The 21634-nt window shown below is 43.4% G+C and overlaps 1 protein-coding gene across 4 annotated transcripts in view; it reads right to left on the reverse strand.

Moving 5' to 3' along the window:
• atg10 (autophagy related 10) overlaps positions 1 to 21634 on the reverse strand; it is a 274076-nt gene that overhangs the window by 47615 nt on the left and 204827 nt on the right. For all 4 annotated transcript variants that reach the window (XM_033017222.1, XM_033017221.1, XM_033017223.1 and 1 more), the window contains exons 4-5: positions 19602 to 19728; positions 16556 to 16653 (exon numbers count right to left, since the gene is read on the reverse strand). In XM_033017222.1, the coding sequence (XP_032873113.1) occupies positions 16556 to 16653; positions 19602 to 19728 (225 nt within the window). The remainder of the gene's footprint in view (positions 1 to 16555; positions 16654 to 19601; positions 19729 to 21634) is intronic.

A 21634-nucleotide genomic window follows, 5' to 3' on the forward strand; every position in this document is an offset into this window, starting at 1 on the left:
TGGCAAATAATTCCATAGATTCACCACCCTCTGACTAAAGACATTTCTCCTCATCTCCTTCCTAAAATAGTCCTTTAATTCTGAATTAAATTGGTGGTGAGTGCCTGGTAAATGCTGCCAGGGATTGTGGTGGAGACAGATATGACACATGGATATGCAGGTGACGGAGGGATATGGATTATGTGCAGGCAAATGAGATTAGTTTAACTTGGCAAGATATTCGGCATGGACATTGTGGGCTAATGGGCCTGTTTTTGTGCCGTACTCTTCCATGTCCTGAGTCCTCCCATTGTGTTTCACTGGATGGTTTTCGCTGAATCAAAGGATAAAATAATGTTTTCGAACGTGAAGGATAAGAACGGCGAGTGAATAAATGTCACTTCACTCAGGGCTGCCAGCTCTCACGCATTGAGTGTGAGACTCACGCATTTCATGAAATTCTCTCGCTCTCACGCTGATCACAAATTTCTCACGCTCAAATTTTTAATAAATAAATAAATAAAGTCACCACCAATTCAATTCACCCAAGGCTTCCAGATCCCCTCCACACTCACCAATGAGAATAGTTTTCTGTTGGCGGGTTTCCCATAAAGAACAAGCAATTTAATTGTCTTAGACTCTGAAGTACACTATTTAAAATGGCAAGGTACACAAAGAAGCTGGAGAAAATCAGCGGGTGCAGCAGCATCTATGGAGCGAAGGAAATAGGCAAGTTTCGGGCCGAAACCCTTCTTCAGACTGGCAATGGCAAACTGCAGAACATTTGACATTCAGGGAACCAAAATCTGCAGGTGCTGCAAATTCAAAATAAAGCAAAAATTGTTTTAGAGGTGAGTAAAAAGCATGAGGGGAATATATAAGGTGAATGCATAGTCTTTCCAGGGATATGTGATTCAAGAACAAGTGGGCATTGGTTTAAAGCAGGGCTGTCAAACTACCGGCCTGCAGATGATTTGGGGGAAAAAAAAAGTAGTTTAGTTTCTCCCGTGCAGATGGTGTGATAGGTGGTCCCAGCATCGACCCCTGAGGCACCGCTCACACCTCCCCACCCTCACCTCCAGCGGCTCTGTGTCCATCCACCGCTCTGTCCACACCCCATGGTGTTTTAACCCCGGCCCGGAGCCAGGAGCGGAACATCCGGGTGAGTGGAGGCGCCGCTCCGATGCCCGACCCTCAGGTCACTGACCCTCACCTCCCCCCGGACCCCCAGATCACTGACCCTCACCTTTCCCTGACCCCAGCTGGACACAGAGCACATGGGTCAGCCCGCATTCCCGGGAGGGTGGGGGGCATCTCCAACTCTGCTCACTCTGAGTGTTGTCGCTGCTTCACTGACACACACTCTCACACACACACACTGGCACACACAAGGTTTAAAGGCATATGGGCCAAATGCGGATAAATGGGACTAGTTTAGATAGGGCATCTTGATCTGCATGAACAAGTTGGGATGAAGGGCCTGTTTCCATGCTGTAAGACTATGACACATTGTAGAAAGGGTGCAATTGCTCTGGAGAGGATCCAAAACTGATTTATGAAGATGTTGGCAGGGCAGGAATTGTTTTTTCACTTTGAAGAAAGATTTGATAACTGGGATTGTATTCTCTGCAACAAAGACTTAGTTGAGGTGAATAATATTATGAGAATAGGACCTGTTTCGCTCAAGAAAGAGTGGAGGAAGGAACTGCAGATGGTGGTTTAAACTGAAGATTGACATTAAAACCTGGAATAACTCAGCAGGACAGGCAGCATCTCTGGAGAGAAAGAATAGGTGATGTTTCGGGTCTAGACCTTCAGACTGAAGAGGTTGAAAACCAGCCATAAAATACAATGTGTGTTATCCAACTAAGGGCAGAAATCAGAATCACGTGTTCATCTTTATTGATGTGACACCATAATAAATATATTACAGAAAAAATAATTTAATGTGGTACATGGTGGCGTAGCGGTAGAGTTGCTGTCTTACAGCACCACAGACCCAGATTTGATCCTGACTAGGGTGCTGTCTGTACAGTATTTGTACATTCTCCCTATGACCACATGGGTTTTCTCTGGATATTCCGTTTTTTTTCTTGGTTCTTAGTTTCTTGGTTATCCAAAATATTCCAAATGGAATTTAAACTGGAGGTGGTGAAGGGAGGGCTTAAGCCAGAACAGAAAGGGTTATTGGGAAGAAAGAGCTACTTTAAATGTAGTTGCATCTGGTTGGGTAACTATAGTTGGGTGGAGATTATTCCATGCTTTAATTGTGCGGGGGAAGAACGAATTGCTGTACACATCTGTCTTTGTAGCTGGGATCACAAATTGGATTGAATGCCCTCGTCTGCTCCCAATTGGTTTGGGTTTGGTGTAGGTCTTGTAATCTATGTCGAGCTGCCCATTTAACATTTTGTAAAAACAGGTCAAACGGTGAGCTTCACGTCTGTCTTGGAGAGGGTTCCACCCCAGAGAATTCAGAAGTTTGGTGACACTCGCTTCTCTCTCATAGAAACATAGAAAATAGGTGCAGGAGTAGGCCATTCGGCCCTTCGAGCCTGCACCGCCATTCAATATGATCATGGCTGATCATCCAACTCAGTATCCTGTACCTGCCTTCTCTCCATACCCCCTGATCCCTTTAGCCACAAGGGCCACATCTAACTCCCTCTTAAATATAGCCAATGAACTGGCCTCAACTACCTTCTGTGGCAGAGAATTCCAGAGATTCACCACTCTCTGTAAAAAATGTTTTTCTCATCTCAGTCCTAAAGGATTTCCCCTTTATCTTTAAACTGTGACCCCTTGTTCTGGACTTCCCCAACATCGGGAACAATCTTCCTGCATCTAGCCTGTCCAACCCCTTAAGAATTTTGTAAGTTTCTATAAGATCCCCCCTCAATCTTCTCTCATAAGTGTTAGTAACAAATCGAGCTGCCTGTCTTTGGACACGTTCGATGGAAGAAATGTTTTTATTTGTGTATGGGTCCCAAGCTGCAACTGCGTCGTCCAAATGAGGTCTAACGAGGATGAAGTATAGCTTCTCCTTGACAGAGGTTTACCCCACATCCGAAAGAAGTGCAGGTTTGTAGGTTAATTGGCTTCTGTAAATTGTCCCTGGCGTGTAGGATGGAACTGGTGTCTGGTAGATTGCTGGTCAGTGTGGACTTGGTGGGCTGAAGGGCCTGTTTCCATATATATGTTTTACATATATATCTTAATTTCATTGAACCATATACGATTGAATATAGAAACATAGAAACATAGAAATTAGGTGCAGGAGTAGGCCATTCGGCCCTTCGAGCCTGCACCATCATTCAATATGATCATGGCTGATCATCCAACTCAGTATCCTGTACCTGCCTTCTCTCCATACCCTCTGATCCCCTTAGCCACAAGGGCCACATCTAACTACCTCTTAAATATAGCCAATGAACTGGCCTCGACTACCCTCTGTGGCAGGGAGTTCCAGAGATGCACCACTCTCTGTGTGAAAAAAGTTCTTCTCATCTCGGTTTTAAAGGATTTCCCCCTTATCCTTAAGCTGTGACACCTTGTCCTGGACTTCCCCAACATCGGGAGCAATCCTCCTGCATCTAGCCTGTCCAACCCCTTAAGAATTTTGTAAGTTTCTATAAGATCCCCTCTCAATCTCCTAAATTCTAGAGAGTATAAACCAAGTCTATCCAGTCTTTCTTCATAAGACAGTCCTGACATCCCAGGAATCAGTCTGGTGAACCTTCTCTGCACTCCCTCTATGGCAATAATGTCCTTCCTCAGATTTGGAGACCAAAACTGTACGCAATACTCCAGGTGTGGTCTCACCAAGACCCTGTACAACTGCAGTAGAACCTCCCTGCTCCTATACTCAAATCCTTTTGCTATGAAAGCTAACATACCATTCGCTTTCTTCACTGCCTGCTGCACCTGCATGCCTACTTTCAATGACTGGTGTACCATGACACCCAGGTCTCGCTGCATCTCCCCTTTTCCTAGTCGGCCACCATTTAGATAATAGTCTGCTTTCCTGTTTTTGCCACCAAAATGGATAACCTCACATTTATCCACATTATACTGCATCTGCCAAACATTTGCCCACTCACCCAGCCTATCCAAGTCACCTTGCAGTCTCCTAGCATCCTCCTCACAGCTAACACTGCCCCCCAGCTTAGTGTCATCCGCAAACTTGGAGATATTGCCTTCAATTCCCTCATCCAGATCATTAATATATATTGTAAATAGCTGGGGTCCCAGCACTGAGCCTTGCGGTACCCCACTATTGAGAATATGTGGCATTATTTTCATCTTGTTTCTATAGTCAAAGGGTAAGGTTGATTGATTTATTTGTGCAGAACAGTGATGGAAGTCTGACTCCTCTTGCCTTGTTTCTATGTTTTTGTTTCTCTATATATATGCATAACAGCATGAATTATAATCTGATTTCCATACCTGAATATACTAAGGTCATTCATGTGCTGCACCTGTTGATCAGAGCCTGGCTCTACTGTGGGATGTTATTAGGAATGTAATTTAGCCTAACCTTATTCATACCTAATCCAATTTAAAGCATAAATGTTGCATTCAAGTGAAAGTTAAAAGACTTGCTACAGTATGGACCAGATTGCACAATTTCAAGCTGAAAAATGCAATAGCTCCCTCCCAAGGGAGGGGGGACACCCCTCTCCCACACCCCTCTCCCACACCCCTCTCCCACACCCCTCTCCCACACCCCTCTCCCACACCCTCCCCCCCTCGGTCACTACGCTCCCTTGCAATTTCTCATTCACAACTCTAACTCAACGTTGGCAGCCCTGCTTCACTTAGTTTAAATCAAATGGCTTCACAGCAACATGGCTTGAAATCAGCAGAGGCCTGAGAGAGGCAGATTGGATCTTTTGAAGACTTACAGTACATAGTTTGCATGTCAAAACAATCTCTTTGGCACTTTGAAACAGGTAATCTTCAATTGGGGATTGGTAATCATCTCCTTCCTAAAGGATCGTCCTTTAATTCTGAGGCTTTGACCTCTGGTTCTAGACTCTCCCACTAGTGGAAACATCCTCTCCACATCCACTCTATCCAGGCCTTTCACTGTTTGAATTATTTGCAATGCAAAATTTAGCATGTGTCAATAGTTAATTCGAAGATAGACACAAAATGCTGGTGTAACTCAGCGGGACAGGCAGCATATCTGGAGATAAGGAATGGGTGGCATTTTCAGTCGAGACCCTTCATGATAAAACCCTCTTGATTTCCAGCATTTTGTGTCTATCGTCGATTTAAACCAGCATCTGCAGTTCTTTCCTACACAATAGTTAATTGAAATTAGCGAAATGTGAAATGTTCATTTTGTAAAATAAAACTTTTTGGGCATGTTTCTAGAGAGACACTGCAGGACTCAAATAGTTAACCGTTTTAAATCCACGTTAGAATTGGCCCTTTCAGTGCGAGCATCTTGCCAGGTGTGGCATTTGGCGTCATTACGAGCCACCAGGAAGCGCCCATGGAGATTTCCAGCAATGTTTCAGAAGTTTCATTAAACAGCTGTGTGTTTACAGTATTTAAAACGAAAGCAGTTAAGACAAGTTACTGGAGGTTGGTACACATAAAATGGATGAATGACGGCTCAAGCGAGATTCCCACTGAGACAAAAGCCAACAATCAGTTGGGTTATCAGGAATATGAGTGGAGTAAGTGCCATTAATTTCCTCAGATGGTTTGTTAAAAATGTAATTGCCATGCTCAAAAGTAAACATCAAAAGAAATAGACGTTATTTGGCGTTATCAAACAGATTTTACAATTAGCCTGCAAAATATCATAACTTACTCAAATAATTTAGCCTAAGATTTTATAGTGTGAAAATACACGTAAAATCAAAAGTGGGCAATTACAGGCAACTAAATTATTGAGATAATAAACACCTCCATTCAGCTTTATATCATTGTAAACAATCAATTAGCTGCACACACTGCAGAAGGTCTTTACCTAAGTAAATGTTTTGTCAGTCAGTCTTGTGCAGCACAGAAATGAGACCTTTGCCCCACTGACCCCGACATTCATGTTGACCATTTTGCCCATCAATGCTAATTGGGGAAAAAGGAAAGGGTCTACATATGGTCATCACAGCATGCTCTGTCACTTATTTCTGTGTCATCAGCAGACATGGAAAACCTTACTCTCTGCCCCATTCACCAAGTCATTAACACAGATGATAAATGATTGAGTGCCGAGGAACGATCCTTGAACGAGCCTCTTTCCAGTCCATAAAAAATCCATATGGAACATAGCACAGTACAGTCCAGGAACAGGCCCTTCGGCCCACAATGTCTATGCCAAAACACGCTGCCGAGATGAACTGATTTCATCTGCCTGCATGCGATCTTTATCCCTCTATTCCCTGCATATCCATGTACCTATCCAAAAGCCTCTTGAATGCCACTATCATAATGGCCTCCACCACCCCCCCCCCCCCCCCCCCCCCAGTAGTGCGTTCCAAACACACCCATCCTCGTGTAATTTAACTTGCTCCGCACATCTCCTTTAAACTTTGCCCCTCTCAGCTTAAAGCTATGCCCTCTAGTCTTTGATATTTCTACCCTGGGAAAAAGGTTCTGACTGTCTATCCTATCTATGCCTCTCACCATTTTGTATACTTTTATATACTTCTCCCATTCAATTGAACTCTCAGCCTTCTATATGATAACCAGCCTTCAATTCATGTTGGTAGACAAAAATGCTGGAGAAACTCAGCGGGTGCAGCAGCATCTATGGAGTGAAGGAAATAGGCAACGCTTCAGGTCGAAACCCTTCTTCAGAAAGTTTTGACCCGAAACGTTGCCTATTTCCTTCGCTCCATAGATGCTGCCTCACCTGCTGAGTTTCTCCAGCATTTTTGTCTACCTTCGATTTTCCAGCATCTGCAGTTCCTGACATACTTATCCCAATACTTTGTCTTACCATATAACCATATAACAATTACAGCACGGAAACAGGCCATCTCGACCCTTCTAGTCCGTGCCGAACACGTATTCTCCCCTAGTCCCATCTACCTGCGCTCAGACCATAACCCTCCATTCCTTTCCCGTCCATATAACTATCCAATTTATTTTTAAATGATAAAAACGAACCTGCCTCCACCACCTCCACTGGAAACTCATTCCACACAGCCACCACTCTCTGAGTAAAGAAGTTCCCCCTCATGTTACCCCTAAACTTCAGTCCCTTAATTCTCAAGTCATGTCCCCTTGTTTGAATCTTCCCTACTCTCAGTGGGAAAAGCTTATCCACGTCAACTCTGTCTATCCCTCTCATAATGTTAAAGACCTCTATCAAGTCCCCCCTTAACCTTTTGCGCTCCAAAGAATAAAGCCCTAACTTGTTCAACCTTTCTCTGTAACTTAGTTGCTGAAACCCAGGCAACATTCTAGTAAATCTCCTCTGTACTCTCTCTATTTTGTTGACATCCTTCCTATAATTAGGCGACCAAAATTGTACACCATACTCCAGAATTGGCCTCACCAATGCCTTGTACAATTTTCACATTACATCCCAACTTCTATACTCAATGCTCTGATTTATAAAGGCCAGCACACCAAAAGCTTTCTTTACCACCCTATCTACATGAGATTCCACTTTCAGGGAATTGTGCACAGTTATTCCCAGATCCCTCTGTTCACCTGCATTCTTCAATTCCCTACCATTTACCATGTACGTCCTATTTTGATTTGTCCTGCCAAGATGTAGCACCTCACACTTATCAGCATTAAACTCCATCTGCCATCTTCCAGCCCACTCTTCCAACTGGCATAAATCTCTCTGTAGACTTTGAAAATCTACTTCATTATCCACAACCCCACCTACCTTAGTATCATCTGCATACTTACTAATCCAATTTACCACACCATCATCCAGATCATTGATGTACATGACAAACAACAGTGGACCCAACACAGATCCCTGTGGCACCCCACTAGTCATTGGCCTCCAACCTGACAAACAACCATCCACCATTACTCTCTGGCATCTCCCATTCAGCCACTGTTGAATCCATCTTGCTACTTCACCATTAATACCCAACCATTGAACCTTCTTAACCAACCTTCCGTGAGGAACCTTGTAAAAAGCCTTACTAAAGTCCATATAGACAACATCCACTGCTTTACCCTCATCAATTTCCCGAGTAACCTCTTCAAAAAATTCAAGAAGATTAGTCAAACATGACCTTCCAGGCACAAATCCATGTTGACTGTTCCTAATCAGACCCTGTTTATCCAGATGCTTATATATATTATCTCTAAGTATCCTTTCCATTAATTTGCCCACCACTGACGTCAAACTAACAGGTCTATAATTGCTAGGTTTACTCTTAGAACCCTTTTTAAACAATGGAACAACATGCGCAGTACGCCAATCCTCCGGCACTATTCCCGTTTCTAATGACATTTGAAATATTTCTGTCCTAGCCCCTGCTATTTCTACACTAACTTCCCTCAATGTCCTAGGGAATATCCTGTCCGGACCTGGAGACTTATCCACTTTTATATTTCTCAAAAGTGTCAGTACTTCCTCTTCTTTGAATCTCATAGTTTCCATAGCTACTCTACTTGTTTCCCTTACCTCACATAATTCAATATCCTTCTCCTTGGTGAATACCGAAGAAAAGAAATTGTTCAATATCTCCCCCATCTCTTTTGGCTCTGCAGATAGCTGTCCACTCTGACTCTCTAATGGACCAATTTTATCCCTCGTTATCCTTTTGCTATTAATATAGCTGTAGAAACCCTTTGGATTTACTTTCACCTTACTTGCCAAAGCAACCTCATATCTTCTTTTAGCTTTTCTAATTTCTTTCTTAAGATTCTTTTTACATTCTTTATACTCCTCAAGCACCTCATTTACTCCATGCTGCCTATAATTATTGTAGATCTCTTCCTTTTTCCGAAACAAGTATCCAATTTCCCTTGAAAACCAGGGCTCTTTCCAATTTTTACTATTTCCTTTCAACCGAACAGGGACATAAAGATTCTGTACTCTTAAAATTTCAGCTTTAAATGTCCACCATGTCTCTTCCACATCTTTCCCATAAAACAAACTGTCCCAATTTACTCCTTTTAAATCCTTTCGCATCTCCTCAAAGTTAGCCTTTCTCCAATCAAAAATCTCAACCCTAGGTCCAGTTCTGACCCTCTCCATAATTTTATTGAAACTAATGGTATTGTGATCACTGGTCCCGAACTGTTCCCCAACGCATACCTCTGCCACCTGACCCGTCTCATTTCCTAACAGGAGGTCCAGCACCGCCCCTTCTCTAGTAGGTACTTCTATGTATTGCTGCAAAAAACTATCCTGCACACATTTTACAAACTCCAACCCATCCAGCCCATTTACAGAATGTGTTTCCCAGTCTATGTGTGGCAAATTGAAATCTCCCACAATCACTACCTTGTGCTTACTATTAATATCTGCAATCTCCTTACATATTTGCTCTTCCAATTCTCGCTCCCCATTTGGCGGTCTATAATACACCCCTATAAGTGTTGCTACCCCTTTCCCATTTCTCAGTTCCACCCAAATAGCCTCCCTAGATGAGCCCTCTAATCTATCCTGCCAAAGCACTGCTGTAATATCTTCCCTGATAAGCAATGCAACACCTTCTCCTCTTGCCCCTCCAATTCTATCACACCTGAAGCAACGAAATCCTGGAATATTTAGTTTCCAATGACAGCCCTCCTGCAACCATGTTTCACTGATCGCCACAACATCATACTTCCAGGTGTCAATCCAGACTCTAAGTTCATCCACTTTTCTTACCTTTTGAACTAGATTTTCATGCGGCACAAAAGCAAATTTCTTCTGAAAATCCAACTACATTACATCTGCAGGTTTCCCGCCAATAACAGAATACAGCGTGGAAACAGGTCCTCTGGCCCACATTGACCAACATGCCCTAACTACACTAGTAGATCTATGCCACCTGCCTGCGTTTGGCACATATCCCTCTGTTCTATCCATACCTGTCTAAATGCTCATTAAATGTTGTGATGGTACCTGTCTCAACTACCTCCTCCAGCAGCGCATTCCATACATTCACCATCATTTGTGTAAAAATGTTACCCCTCACTTTATCCTATGTCCTCTTGTTTTTGATTCCCCGACTCTGGGCAAAAGACTCTGCATTTGCCTTGTCTGAATCAGTCTGAAGGGTCTCGACCATAAACGTCACCCATTCCTTCTCTACAGAGATGCTGCCTGTCCCGCTGAGTTACACCAGCATTCTGTGTCTATCTGTATTTACCTTGGGAGGAGACTCTGTGCATCTACCCGATCTATTCCTCTCATGATTTTGTACACCTCTATAAGACCACCCCATCCTCCTCCTGCTCTCCAAGGAACAGAGTCCTAGTCTGCACAATCTCTCCCAATAACTCTGGCCCTCGAGTCCTGATAACATCCTCGTAAATCTTCTCTGCACACTTTCCAGCTTGATAACACCTTTCCTGTAAAATGGTGATCAAAACTGAACACAATAATACTCTAAATGTGACTTCACCAACATCTTATATAAAACTCACTGCAACGTAATCTCCTAATCTCCCATCTTCTATACTCAATACTCTGACCGATAAAGGCTAATATGCCAAAAGCCTTTTAGACCATCCTGTCTACCTGTGATTGTCACTTTCAAAGAACCATGCACCTGCATTCCTAAATCCCTCTGCTCTACAACACTCCCCAGAGCCCCACCATTCACTGTGTAGGTCCTGCTTATGTAAGACATCCCAAAATCCAACACCTCACATTTTGTTGTATTAAATTCCAGCAACCATTCCAAGGACCACCTGGCCAACCGATCAAGATCATGCTGCAACCTTTGACTACCATCTTCACTATCTACAATACCACCTACTTGCTGATCATGCCATGTACGTTCTCATCCAAATCATTGCTATAGATATCAAGCAGCAATGGGCCCTGCACTGAACCGTGAGGCACACCACCAGTCACAGGTTTCCAGTCCAAGAAGCAACCTTCCACCATCAACCTCTGCTTCCTTCCATGAAGCTAATTTTCTATCCATTCAGTTATCTCATAGAAACATAGAAACATAGAAATTAGGTGCAGGAGTAGGCCATTCGGCCCTTCGAGCCTGCACCGCCATTCAATATGATCATGGCTGATCATCCAACTCAGTATCCCGTACCTGCCTTCTCTCCATACCCTCTGATCCCCTTAGCCACAAGGGCCACATCTAACTCTCTCTTAAATATAGCCAATGAACTGGCCTCGACTACCCTCTGTGGCAGGGAGTTCCAGAGATTCACCACTCTGTGTGAAAAAAGTTCTTCTCATCTCGGTTTTAAAGGATTTCCCCCTTATCCTTAAGCTGTGACCCCTTGTCCTGGACTTCCCCAACATCGGGAGCAATCTTCCTGCATCTAGCCTGTCCAACCCCTTAAGAATTTTGTAAGTTTCTATAAGATCCCCTCTCAATCTCCTAAATTCTAGAGAGTATAAACCAAGTCTATCCAGTCTTTCTTCATAAGACAGTCCTGACATCCCAGGAATCAGTCTGGTGAACCTTCTCTGTACTCCCTCTATGGCAATAATGTCCTTCCTCAGATTTGGAGACCAAAACTGTACGCAATACTCCAGGTGTGGTCTCACCAAGACCCTGTACAACTGCAGTACCTCCCTGCTCCTATACTCAAATCCTTTTGCTATGAAAGCTAACATACCATTCGCTTTCTTCACTACCTGCTGGATCTCGCCTTGGATCCCATGCGATCTAACCTTCCAGAGCAGCCTACCATGCAGAACATTGTATATATGGATTTAGGCAAGGTATTCGACAATGTTTGCAGCTCTGCCCTCATCAATCTTTTTGGTCATATCTTCAAAAAAACGATGAACCTTGAAGAACTCAAGTAAAATTTGTTTTGATTCATGAGTTTCAAGAAATGATTGGCTTCTTCTTCCTCGATTGTGGACTGCAGCATCTTCTCAATCACAGACGGTAAGTAACTGGCCTATAGTATCTCATTCCCTGCTCTTGAGCAAGAGAGATATATTTGGGTTTTCCGATTTGTTGATATCATCCTGGAACTCGGTGTGTTTAGAAAAACTTCCACCACTGACGCAACTATCCCTGCAGCGAGTGCCTTTAAACCCTTGCCATGTATTTTTATTTTTATGATACTGCCTGTAAGGGAAATTCATTTCGTTGTCTCTAACTGAGACAATGACAATAAATTTGATACAATACAATACAATGCCTCTGGGCCATGGTCACCTATTTGTCATTAGTTACATTACTTTTTTTTCCCCCAATAATGCATCCCTTATGATAGGGATTATTACAAGTTTATCCCTCCCATTTGAAACTAACGTACCCGGTTTGAATGTTTGCAGTTTCCTCTGCCATGAATTGGTTTAAATTAGCTACCATTTCCCCAGCCATCTATTTGATACATTCAGAGAGGTTAATGCTGCTGGTTTTGATGTTACTTGTCAGTTTTCTGTCATAATCAATTTTCTCCACCTTTAATAATTTCTAGGGAATTTCTAAGTACTGATACCAAAAGAATCCCAGTCCCTTGTTTTACCATTACTTTTGTAATTTTGTAAGCTCCCCGACTACGGGTGCTGTCTGTACGGAGTTTGTACGTTCTCCCCGTGACCTGCGTGGGTTTACTGCGAGATCTTCTGTTTCCTCCCACACTCCAAAGACGTGCAGGTTTGCAAGTTAATTGGATTGGAATTAATGTAAAATTGTCCATAGTGTCTGTAGGATAGTGTTCATGTGTGGGGATCGCTGGTCGGTGTGGACTCGGTGGGCCCAAGGCCCTGTTGCTGTGCTGTATCTCTAAACTAAACTAAACTCTAGGTTTTGATTTAATATTTCCTTAAACCTGCTTTTTTAATCACTGATGGATAATATATCTCATAGAAACATAGAAAAGAAACATAGAAAATAGATGCAGGAGTAGGCCATTCGGCCCTTCGAGCCAGCACCGCCATTCAATATGATCATGGTTGATCATCCAGAATCAGTATCCCGTTCCTGCCTTTCCCCATATCCCTTGATTCCGTTAACCCTAAGAGCTATATCTAACTCCCTCTTGAAAACATCCAGTGAATTGGCCACCACTGCCTTCTGCTGCAGAGAATTCCACAGTGCACAGAATTCATCGAGTTTCTCTTTCTGATTCGGATAACATTTGTTGGATGTAATGAAATAGTTGTTTCACAATCTGCCACTGATCACAATATAGTAGAATTCTGGATACAGTCTGGGATTGAACACCTGGCCTTCATAACCAATGTCCCCAACTCAAATGAGAGCAATTTCAATTGCACAAAGGTAGAGTTGCCTGGTTGGTTAAATTGGCTAAGGGATAAGTCAGTGGGCAGAAAGATCTCAGGAGAAATTTGAACCATATGTGCTAAACAAAGGAGATCAAGGAAAATGTTAAATCAAAAACATGAGCACAGAATGTAGCAAGGGCTCGTGGTACATCAGAGGACTAATAATTTTGCATGGGTGAGCAGTTAAAGACTAAACAGTGAATAAGGAGAGAGAAAATTGATCGAGAGAAAGCTAGTAAGTGATATCAAAACAAATAGTGAGGGCTCTTCCGTATATATATTCAAAGAAACTGGGTAGTCATAGTAAGTCTGAAGAAGGGCCTGGTCCAGAGATGCTGCCTGACCAGTTGAGTTACTCCAGCACTTTGTCTCCTTTTGTGTACAGCAACATTTGCAGTTCCTTGTTTCTACTGGTCATATTTAATTAGTTTGGATTTAATTACTTTAAGCATGCACTCCTTGGCACTAACATCCCTTGACCTTTCACGCATGTGTTCTTTGTGCCGTTTCATATCTCTAGTTTCTCTCTCCCTCACAGTCTAAAGAAGGGTCCCGACCCGAAAAGTCACCTATGCCTTTTCTCCAAAGCTGCTGCCTGACCCGCTGAGATACTCCAGCTTTTTGTGTCTATCTTCCCTTGATCTAAATCTCTTGGCCAACCAAAAGAGACTGGGTAGAACCACCAATCAGTGAAATACTGAAAAAATTGCTCTTGAGAAAAAAAGACCCATCGAACTGCTCAATAAATAATGGACATTAATATAGTGGATACGATTTCTGTGATCTGAAACAGTCTGCACATTTATAGAGTGGCATATTTCCTGAAGCATTCAGCTTCACATGTGGAGTTCTAATGGCCACATGGGTTCCATTTGGAACACCATGCACTTGTGGGACGTTTGCCAGACAATAAAACATGTTTTGTCCTTGCATTTTGTGTCTCATTTCCACTGGGCATGCAATAAAGATGTTCTCACTGGCAAGCACAGTGTTAAGCAGTTGCTCTACACAGCTGTGAATTGTCAATATGCTTATCTTGCAGCTGCTCTGGCAATACTAGGGAAGATCATTGGCACAGAATGTTAATAATGTATTTACCTTCACAGGTGTGGGAATAGGAAACAGAGTCCTGTAAATTATTTGCAATAACTGGAAGAGCTTGATCATTGCCTCGCATTGATGTATATTGCTAACAGTTCACTTTGAGAACACAATCTGACCTTCAACTTGGAGACATCCCCTTTGATTGGTTTAGTTTAGAGATACAGCGCGGAAACAGGCCCTTCAGCCCACCGGGTCAGCACCGACCAGTGATCCCAGCACATTAACACGATCCAACACACACTGGGGACAATTTAGACTTGTACCAAGCCAATTAATCTACAAACCTGTCCATCATTGGCGTGTGGGAGGAAACTGAAGATCACGGAGAAAACCCACGTAGTCACGGGGAAAACGTACAAACTCCGTACGATCAGCAGCCGCAGTTGTTCTCTCCATTCCAACTATGTCTCTACATCCCAACCCCTTCACTACTTATAATTCCAGGTAAGGTATGCTGTCTTTTGATGTTGCTGATGGAGGCCATATTCTCGGTCATGAGGGTATGTAGTACTAAATTGGGTCCGAAGAAGAGTCCCGACCTGAAACGTCACCCATCAGTTTACTCCAGAGATGCTGCCTCTCGCTGGGTTACTCCAGCACTTTGTGTCTATCTTAGGTGTAAACCAGCATCTGCAGTTCCCTCCTCCAGCATAGTCATTTTGGTTTCAGGTCTCAGCAACAGCTCTGATCTGCATTTCACAGCTTACAAGCCTCTTGATCTGTTTTCCTTCTCTCTGATTGTTACTCTATCAAACAGAGAATTCCGTAGCCATTGGAATCTTGTTAGAAAAACTGGTCCCATCCCGAGATGTCCGTTTACCTTTTCCATTTGTCACTTTTCTCACTTTCCCAGTTATGATGAATGGTCTTTGACCTGAAAAGTTAGTTCCGTTTCTCGTTCCACAGATTCAACATGACCTGCTGAGGGTTCCCAGTGTGACAGTGTTTTGGGGATAAAGATTGGCCAGGACACTGAATAACTCATCTTCTCTCCTTTTACATCAGTCTGAGAGATAGTCAGGGCCCTGGTCTGACATGGAAGACAATATCTCCTCAGGTAATCTACTGGAACATCAGCCTAGATCTGTGGTAACCTTGTTCAATAAGGGCAGCAGGAATAAATTATCTAATTACAGACCAGTTGGTTAACACTAGGGGGAGAGAACTTAATTGAATAAAGTCTGAGACTCAGGAAAGATTGGTGGTAAGGCTACTTTAACCTACAGAATAATATGAACCAGCTGATAAATTGGGCAGAGCAATGGCCGATGCAATTTAATCCTGATATGTGTGAGGTCATGCATTTTAGGGCAGTCTAAGAAGTTTGGGGCAGATACCAAAAATGTTAAGCTCCTTGGGAGCATTGAGAAACAAGGAGTTAATCGAAGCGAGAAACGAGAACTTAGTGTACAGGTCCAGAGATGTCTGCAGATGCCAGCACAGGTAGATAAAGTATTGGAGAAGGTACATAGACTGCTTGTCTTCATACCTCAGTGTATTGAGTGTAAGAGGAAGGAGATCTTGGTACAGCTTTATAAAACACCTTTATATTCCTTAGGAATTAAATAGTGTGTGCAGTTCTGGTCACCATTGTCATAGTATTGTCATATGAAGGAAATGCAACAAAACGCAGGTGCTGGTATACAACGTGTCAGCGTGTCAGGTAGCATCTCTGGAGAACATAGCTAGGTGACATTTCAGGTCGGGACCCTTCTTCAGACTGATTGAGGTGAGGGGGATAAGAAGCTTGAAGGCAAGTGGAGGAAGGACAAAGGCTACCGAGTGAGAGATAGATATAGGTGAGAGGGGATTTTGCTAGGCAGACAATTGGACAAAAGCTAGAGATGACAAGCTAAACGTGTGAGATACAGACTGAAGATGTGTGAATTGTGAAGCTGGAGGAAGGAATATAGGTGGAAGATTTCATCCTACCACCTTTAAAGAACTGAAATGCAAATGCAGTTCATTGTTACACCTTAGAGGAAAGAACCCTAAAAATTTGGTGTTAATGTAGACCAACATGAAGTAATCAATAATCAATTTTCTCAAATTTCCAGCTTATGTGTAAAAGTGATTTGAACAGCTTTTGCAGTATAAATGATTGATTACCTGTTGTGTAATAGTGCTCCAGGGTCCTTGAGAAAGGGTTTCTTGGTAGTAATCATCAACACTTTCCCAAATTTCTTTTAATGCAAGAGTTCTGCCATCTATAATTTAAAAAAAAGCTAAGTTAATGAATTAACAACTCAAGAATGACACTGAATGAAATGTATTCTCTGAGATATTTTTATACATCACTTAACAATAAAAGTTGTAACCGCAATGAAATCAGTTGTAACTCCATGGTTTCATCAACCTTTCAACGATTTATCAATTATTCAATTCAACAAATTATTCAATTTTGCTATTTAGAGTATAAACACATTTCATTTCAGCAAGTTTCTTGTGGTAGGGAATAAATGGGCTGTAAACAATTGATGTGTGTGGCTTATTTATTCCAGCAAACAACAATTGGCCGAGTAATACGGCAGTTATCAATACTGAAATAAATACAGGCTAAAATAGCAGTGACGGATGTAGCGTAGAAAGTGTGATGCCAACAATATTCATCAAATTCTGCAAAACATCTCATCCATGGTGGTGCAGCGGTAGAGTTGTTGCCTTACAGTGCCAGAGACCCAGGTTCGATCCTCACTACGGGTGCTGTCTGTACAGAGTTTGTACATCCTCCCTGAGACCACGTGGGTTTTCTCCGGGTGCTCTGGTTTCCTCCCACACTCCAAAAATGCACAGGTTTGTGGGTTAATTGTCTTCAGTAAAATTGTAAATTGTCCCTAGTGTGCTAGTATGATATTATTGTGTAGGAAAGAACTACACTTGCTAGTTTAGACTCAAGATAGACAAAATACTGGAGTAATTCAGCGGGACAGGCAGCATCTCTGGAGAGAAGGAATGTGTGACGTATCGGGTCGAGACCCTTCTTCAGACTGGTCAGTCGAGAGGGTATTACATAGATAAGGAAGTGTAAGGTGTGAAAACAGGACAAAGGGGATAAGTTCAAGGAAAATGTATAGTAGATCATTGTTAGCTGGGAGAAGGTAACAACAAAGCAAACAGAGATAAAATGTAGTCGGAGACAGTCAGACTGGTCGGAGAATTGGGAAGGGGGAGGGATGGAGAGAGAAGGAAAGCAAAGGTTATTTGAATTTATACGTCAAAGTTCACACTGCTGGGGTGTAAGCTGCCCAAGCGCATGATAGTGCCAGTGTATAGGCTGATTGCTGGCCTGCAAGGGCACGTTGGGCCGAAGGGCCTGTGTCCGTGCTGTATCTATAAAGTCTAAGGTCTCGTCTCGATGAGCGGTCCATAAAAGCAGCAAAGGGGCAGCTGCTACCAAACTGCACAAGGCCCAAACCAATGTGTAAACTGGGACTTCCACAGGAACACCTTGGTTAGTTAGCACTTGTGTCAGGGCGAAAAGTCGAATGATTAATAGAAAAACATGTTTCTCTTCCCTCAGAGCAACGAGATAGATCTAAATACATCTTAGCATCTCCTGGCCAAAACTATTCTCATTAACTCTGCCAAATATGGTGGGCCCCAGGGCATTTCCTGCTTTTAATCCATTTAAAGATAATAATCTGTATTTAGGCACTTTGGAGGCAACTGATGAATTGAGAAGGGATGGGGCTGGGCACTTTTACTGAATTCCTTGCACTTCAAAGCCTTGAAAAAGGGAAGTTTCCCAAATTGCACCATGCTGATGTTTACATCTTTACTTTAATTTACCCAAAGTCATTCTATTCTGGAGAAAACCTGCAGACATTGAGACATTAGTTGATGACATTCAAGTAAATCACATTGAGAAAGGTGAACTGGGAAAGGGAGAGGCAGGGCAGGGCAGAGGCATGATGAGGTGAAAGGGCCAGAGGAGAGGCAAAGCTAGGTAGGGATGGAGGCCCAGGGGAAGGGATAGTGGGTGAGAGGGCCCAGGGCAGCGCAGAGCAGGGCAGGGCAGGGCAGGGCAGGACAGGGCAGGGCAGGGCAGAGCAGGGCAGGGCAGGGAAGGGCAGAGAAGGGCAGAGAAGGGCTGGGCAGGGCAGGGAAGGGCAGGGCAGGGCAGGGCAGGGCAGGGCAGGGCAGGGCAGGGCAGGGCAGGGCAGAGAAAGGCAGGGCAGGGCAGGGCAGGGCAGGGCAGGGCAGGGCAGGGCAGGGCAGGGCAGGGCAGGGCAGGGCAGGGCAGGGAAGGGCAGAGAAGGGCAGAGAAGGGCAGGGCAGGGCAGGGCAGGGCAGGGCAGGGCAGGGCAGGGCAGGGCAGGGCAGGGCAGGGCAGGGCAGGGCAGAGAAAGGCAGGGCAGGGCAGGGCAGGGCAGGGCAGGGCAGGGCAGGGCAGGGCAGGGCAGGGCAGGGCAGGGAAGGGAAGGGCAGAGCAGGGCAGAGCAGGGCAGGGCAGAGCAGGGCAGGGTGCCCAGGCAAGAAGCAGGGTGGCGTGGGAGGGCCAAAGGAGAGACAGTGGGAAAAGTTGGATAATGGAAGCAATAATTCAGGCCCATTCAGGTGTGACAAAGCTCTTTCAGAGTCAGAAGGTGAACGGCAAGATGTGGCTTTCGAGTTCTAGACTTGCCAAACACTGTGTGAAAAACACACATGAAGGCCAACAGGGAGGGAATAATGGCTAGAACATGTTGTTTGGAGAAGTAGGCAGCAAAAAAAGAATGTAAGAATGTAATGCAAGTTAGAAAGACTTGTTGCATGAGGGTGTATGAGTGCATGTATTAAAATGGAAAATGGCTACATTTGTATTACGGAAGCAAAGGTACAGATGAGGTCAAATCAGGTAAAGTGCCAGATTCACCAGTTGAAGTGGGTGGTATTAAGCCCGTTCAAGTGTATGAAAGTTATTGTGTGGAGGGTTAAGTGAAGGAGATATATGTAACAGAAAAATAAATGTGAAATGGAGAAGCCAGACAAGTCCAGTAAACCGGATAAACGAAGGGGGAAGAAGGCTCCAAGGCCAGGGGGTTAGGACCAAAATAGATCAAAGATGTCAGCCATGAAACAAATATGTTAAAGTAGGAGGAATAGTTTAAACGTTAAGTGGTTAAATGTTACGTTAACTGAGCCTTAAATTTCATTTTCATTGAGCGTAACATACCTGAATAACAAGCTCTGAAATACAGTACAGGTGCCTGGTAGCTACTTGAGTAGACCACATGGTATTCATATCGAATCAACTCAGACGTTGTGACCTGGGCTTCCTCAGTGTCATTTACCACATTAACCTGAAATTAAAGATAAAACTTTGCTTAGGTTTGTGCCATAACATTCACTATAACTTTCATTATTCTAAATTCTAGGACCGAGATGAGGAAATACTTTTTCACCCAGAGAGTTGTGAATCTGTGGAATTCTCTGCCACAGAAGGCAGTGGAGGCCAATTCACTGGATGTTTTCAAGAGAGAGTTAGATATAACTCTTAGGGCTAACGGCATCAAGGGATATGGGGAACTTGTCCTATCCAAGTACCTGTCCAAATGTTCCGTAAATAGAGTCACAGTGTCATAGAGTGATACAACATGGAAACAGGCCCTTCAGCTCAACTGACCCACACCGGCCAACATGTCCCAGCTACACTAGTCCCACCTGCCTGCATTTGGTCCATATCCCTCCAAACCTGTCCTATCCATGTACCTCTCTAACTGTTTCTTAAAGGTTGGGATAGTCCCAGCCAACTACCTCCTCTGGCAGTGTGTTCCATTCTTTGGACACCCCCACTCTTTGTGTGAAATGTTAGAATTGTATTTGCTTCAATCACTTCCATTGGCAATATTATATCATAACATTATATCATCAAAAATATTCTGACCTGGAGCTCTACATAACTTTAATCGGCTGCTGTCGAAAAAAAACCTAATTCTAGTCTGTAATTGGGTCACATAAAATCATACACAAAGTATTTATGGAAATATGTGTTTCACAATCGTGCACACTTTCCACTTGTACTACCTGACGCCAATATACAGTTAATAAACCTGGCATTATGCTGTCAAAGAAAAAGTACAAAAGCAGTTGGAACAAATCAAGGAAAAAAAATCTACCACCACAATGTAGTGTTTTTTCAAACTTGGTAATTTAGTTATGCTGAACTTGTTCTCCCACCTGGGGTCAAAAATGGGAAGGTAACACCTGAAATTAGGTCTAATTTGTGTCACCATCAATTTACTCTTAAATTTCCTGCCAACCAAATTAGTTATAATGTGAAATGCAATGCAATTGGGATCCAAGGAGAACATGGAACCACCACGTTAAATAACTTTGTTAAGTATGAAAATTGAAATTTTAAGCCATCTAACATTCATTCATGCACATTAGGCACAGGGCCTTTAGAACATGCAATTGTGGAAGCTCTTCAATTGATAATCTTGCTCATAATGATGTCATTCAAATTTATTCAAAGAATGAGATTATATATTGCAGGTCTAAGTGAGGATAAATGAAAAGATCCACTTTCCTTCATTTGTCACACTGCTTGCTTGAAACCTCGTAGTGGATGAGCTGAAATTTTCTTTAACAAAGTCATAGTCTTAGCTTCCTGCCAAAGACTTTTGGGCCTGTCCCACTTAGGCGACTTTTTAGGCAACTGCAGGAGACTATGCAGTCGTCACATGGTTGCCACAAGACTCCCCGGTTGGTTGCCGGGGAGTCACCTTCATGGTCGTGAGGAGTTCCTGCATTTTGGGAACGTCGCGACCTCATTACGGCTGCCTCGCATTTTTCAACATGTTGAAAAATTAGCAGCGACTAGAATGAAGCCGCCATGGAGAGTAGCGAGAATTCTCGTGCCGTAGGTGGGTCGCCAGGAGGTCGTAGGTTCTCATAGGTTGCAGCCGGTGCTGACCGGTGAATTTCATTGGGTCATAGGCGAAAAAAAAAGGTAAGCAGTAGTTTTCAGAACCAAGGATAACCGACCGGTAATGTTAATGTCCGCCGAGTTTCACAGCCGTGTATCTCTGGCTTCTTAAAAGTTGTCTCCACTCCTTCTCCCCCCCTCTTTTAAAGGACTTACCGTACACTGTGCTTTTAAAGCGCCAATCTTCTGTTCATCGCAGTGTGTGTCTGTATCACAATCAGACAGCGGTCCTCCTGCTTGCCCTGTCCCGTGTGTGTGTGTGTGTGTGTGTGTGTGTG

This window comes from Amblyraja radiata, chromosome 3 (genome assembly GCF_010909765.2).
Source record: "Amblyraja radiata isolate CabotCenter1 chromosome 3, sAmbRad1.1.pri, whole genome shotgun sequence".
NCBI classification, from domain to species: domain Eukaryota; kingdom Metazoa; phylum Chordata; class Chondrichthyes; order Rajiformes; family Rajidae; genus Amblyraja; species Amblyraja radiata.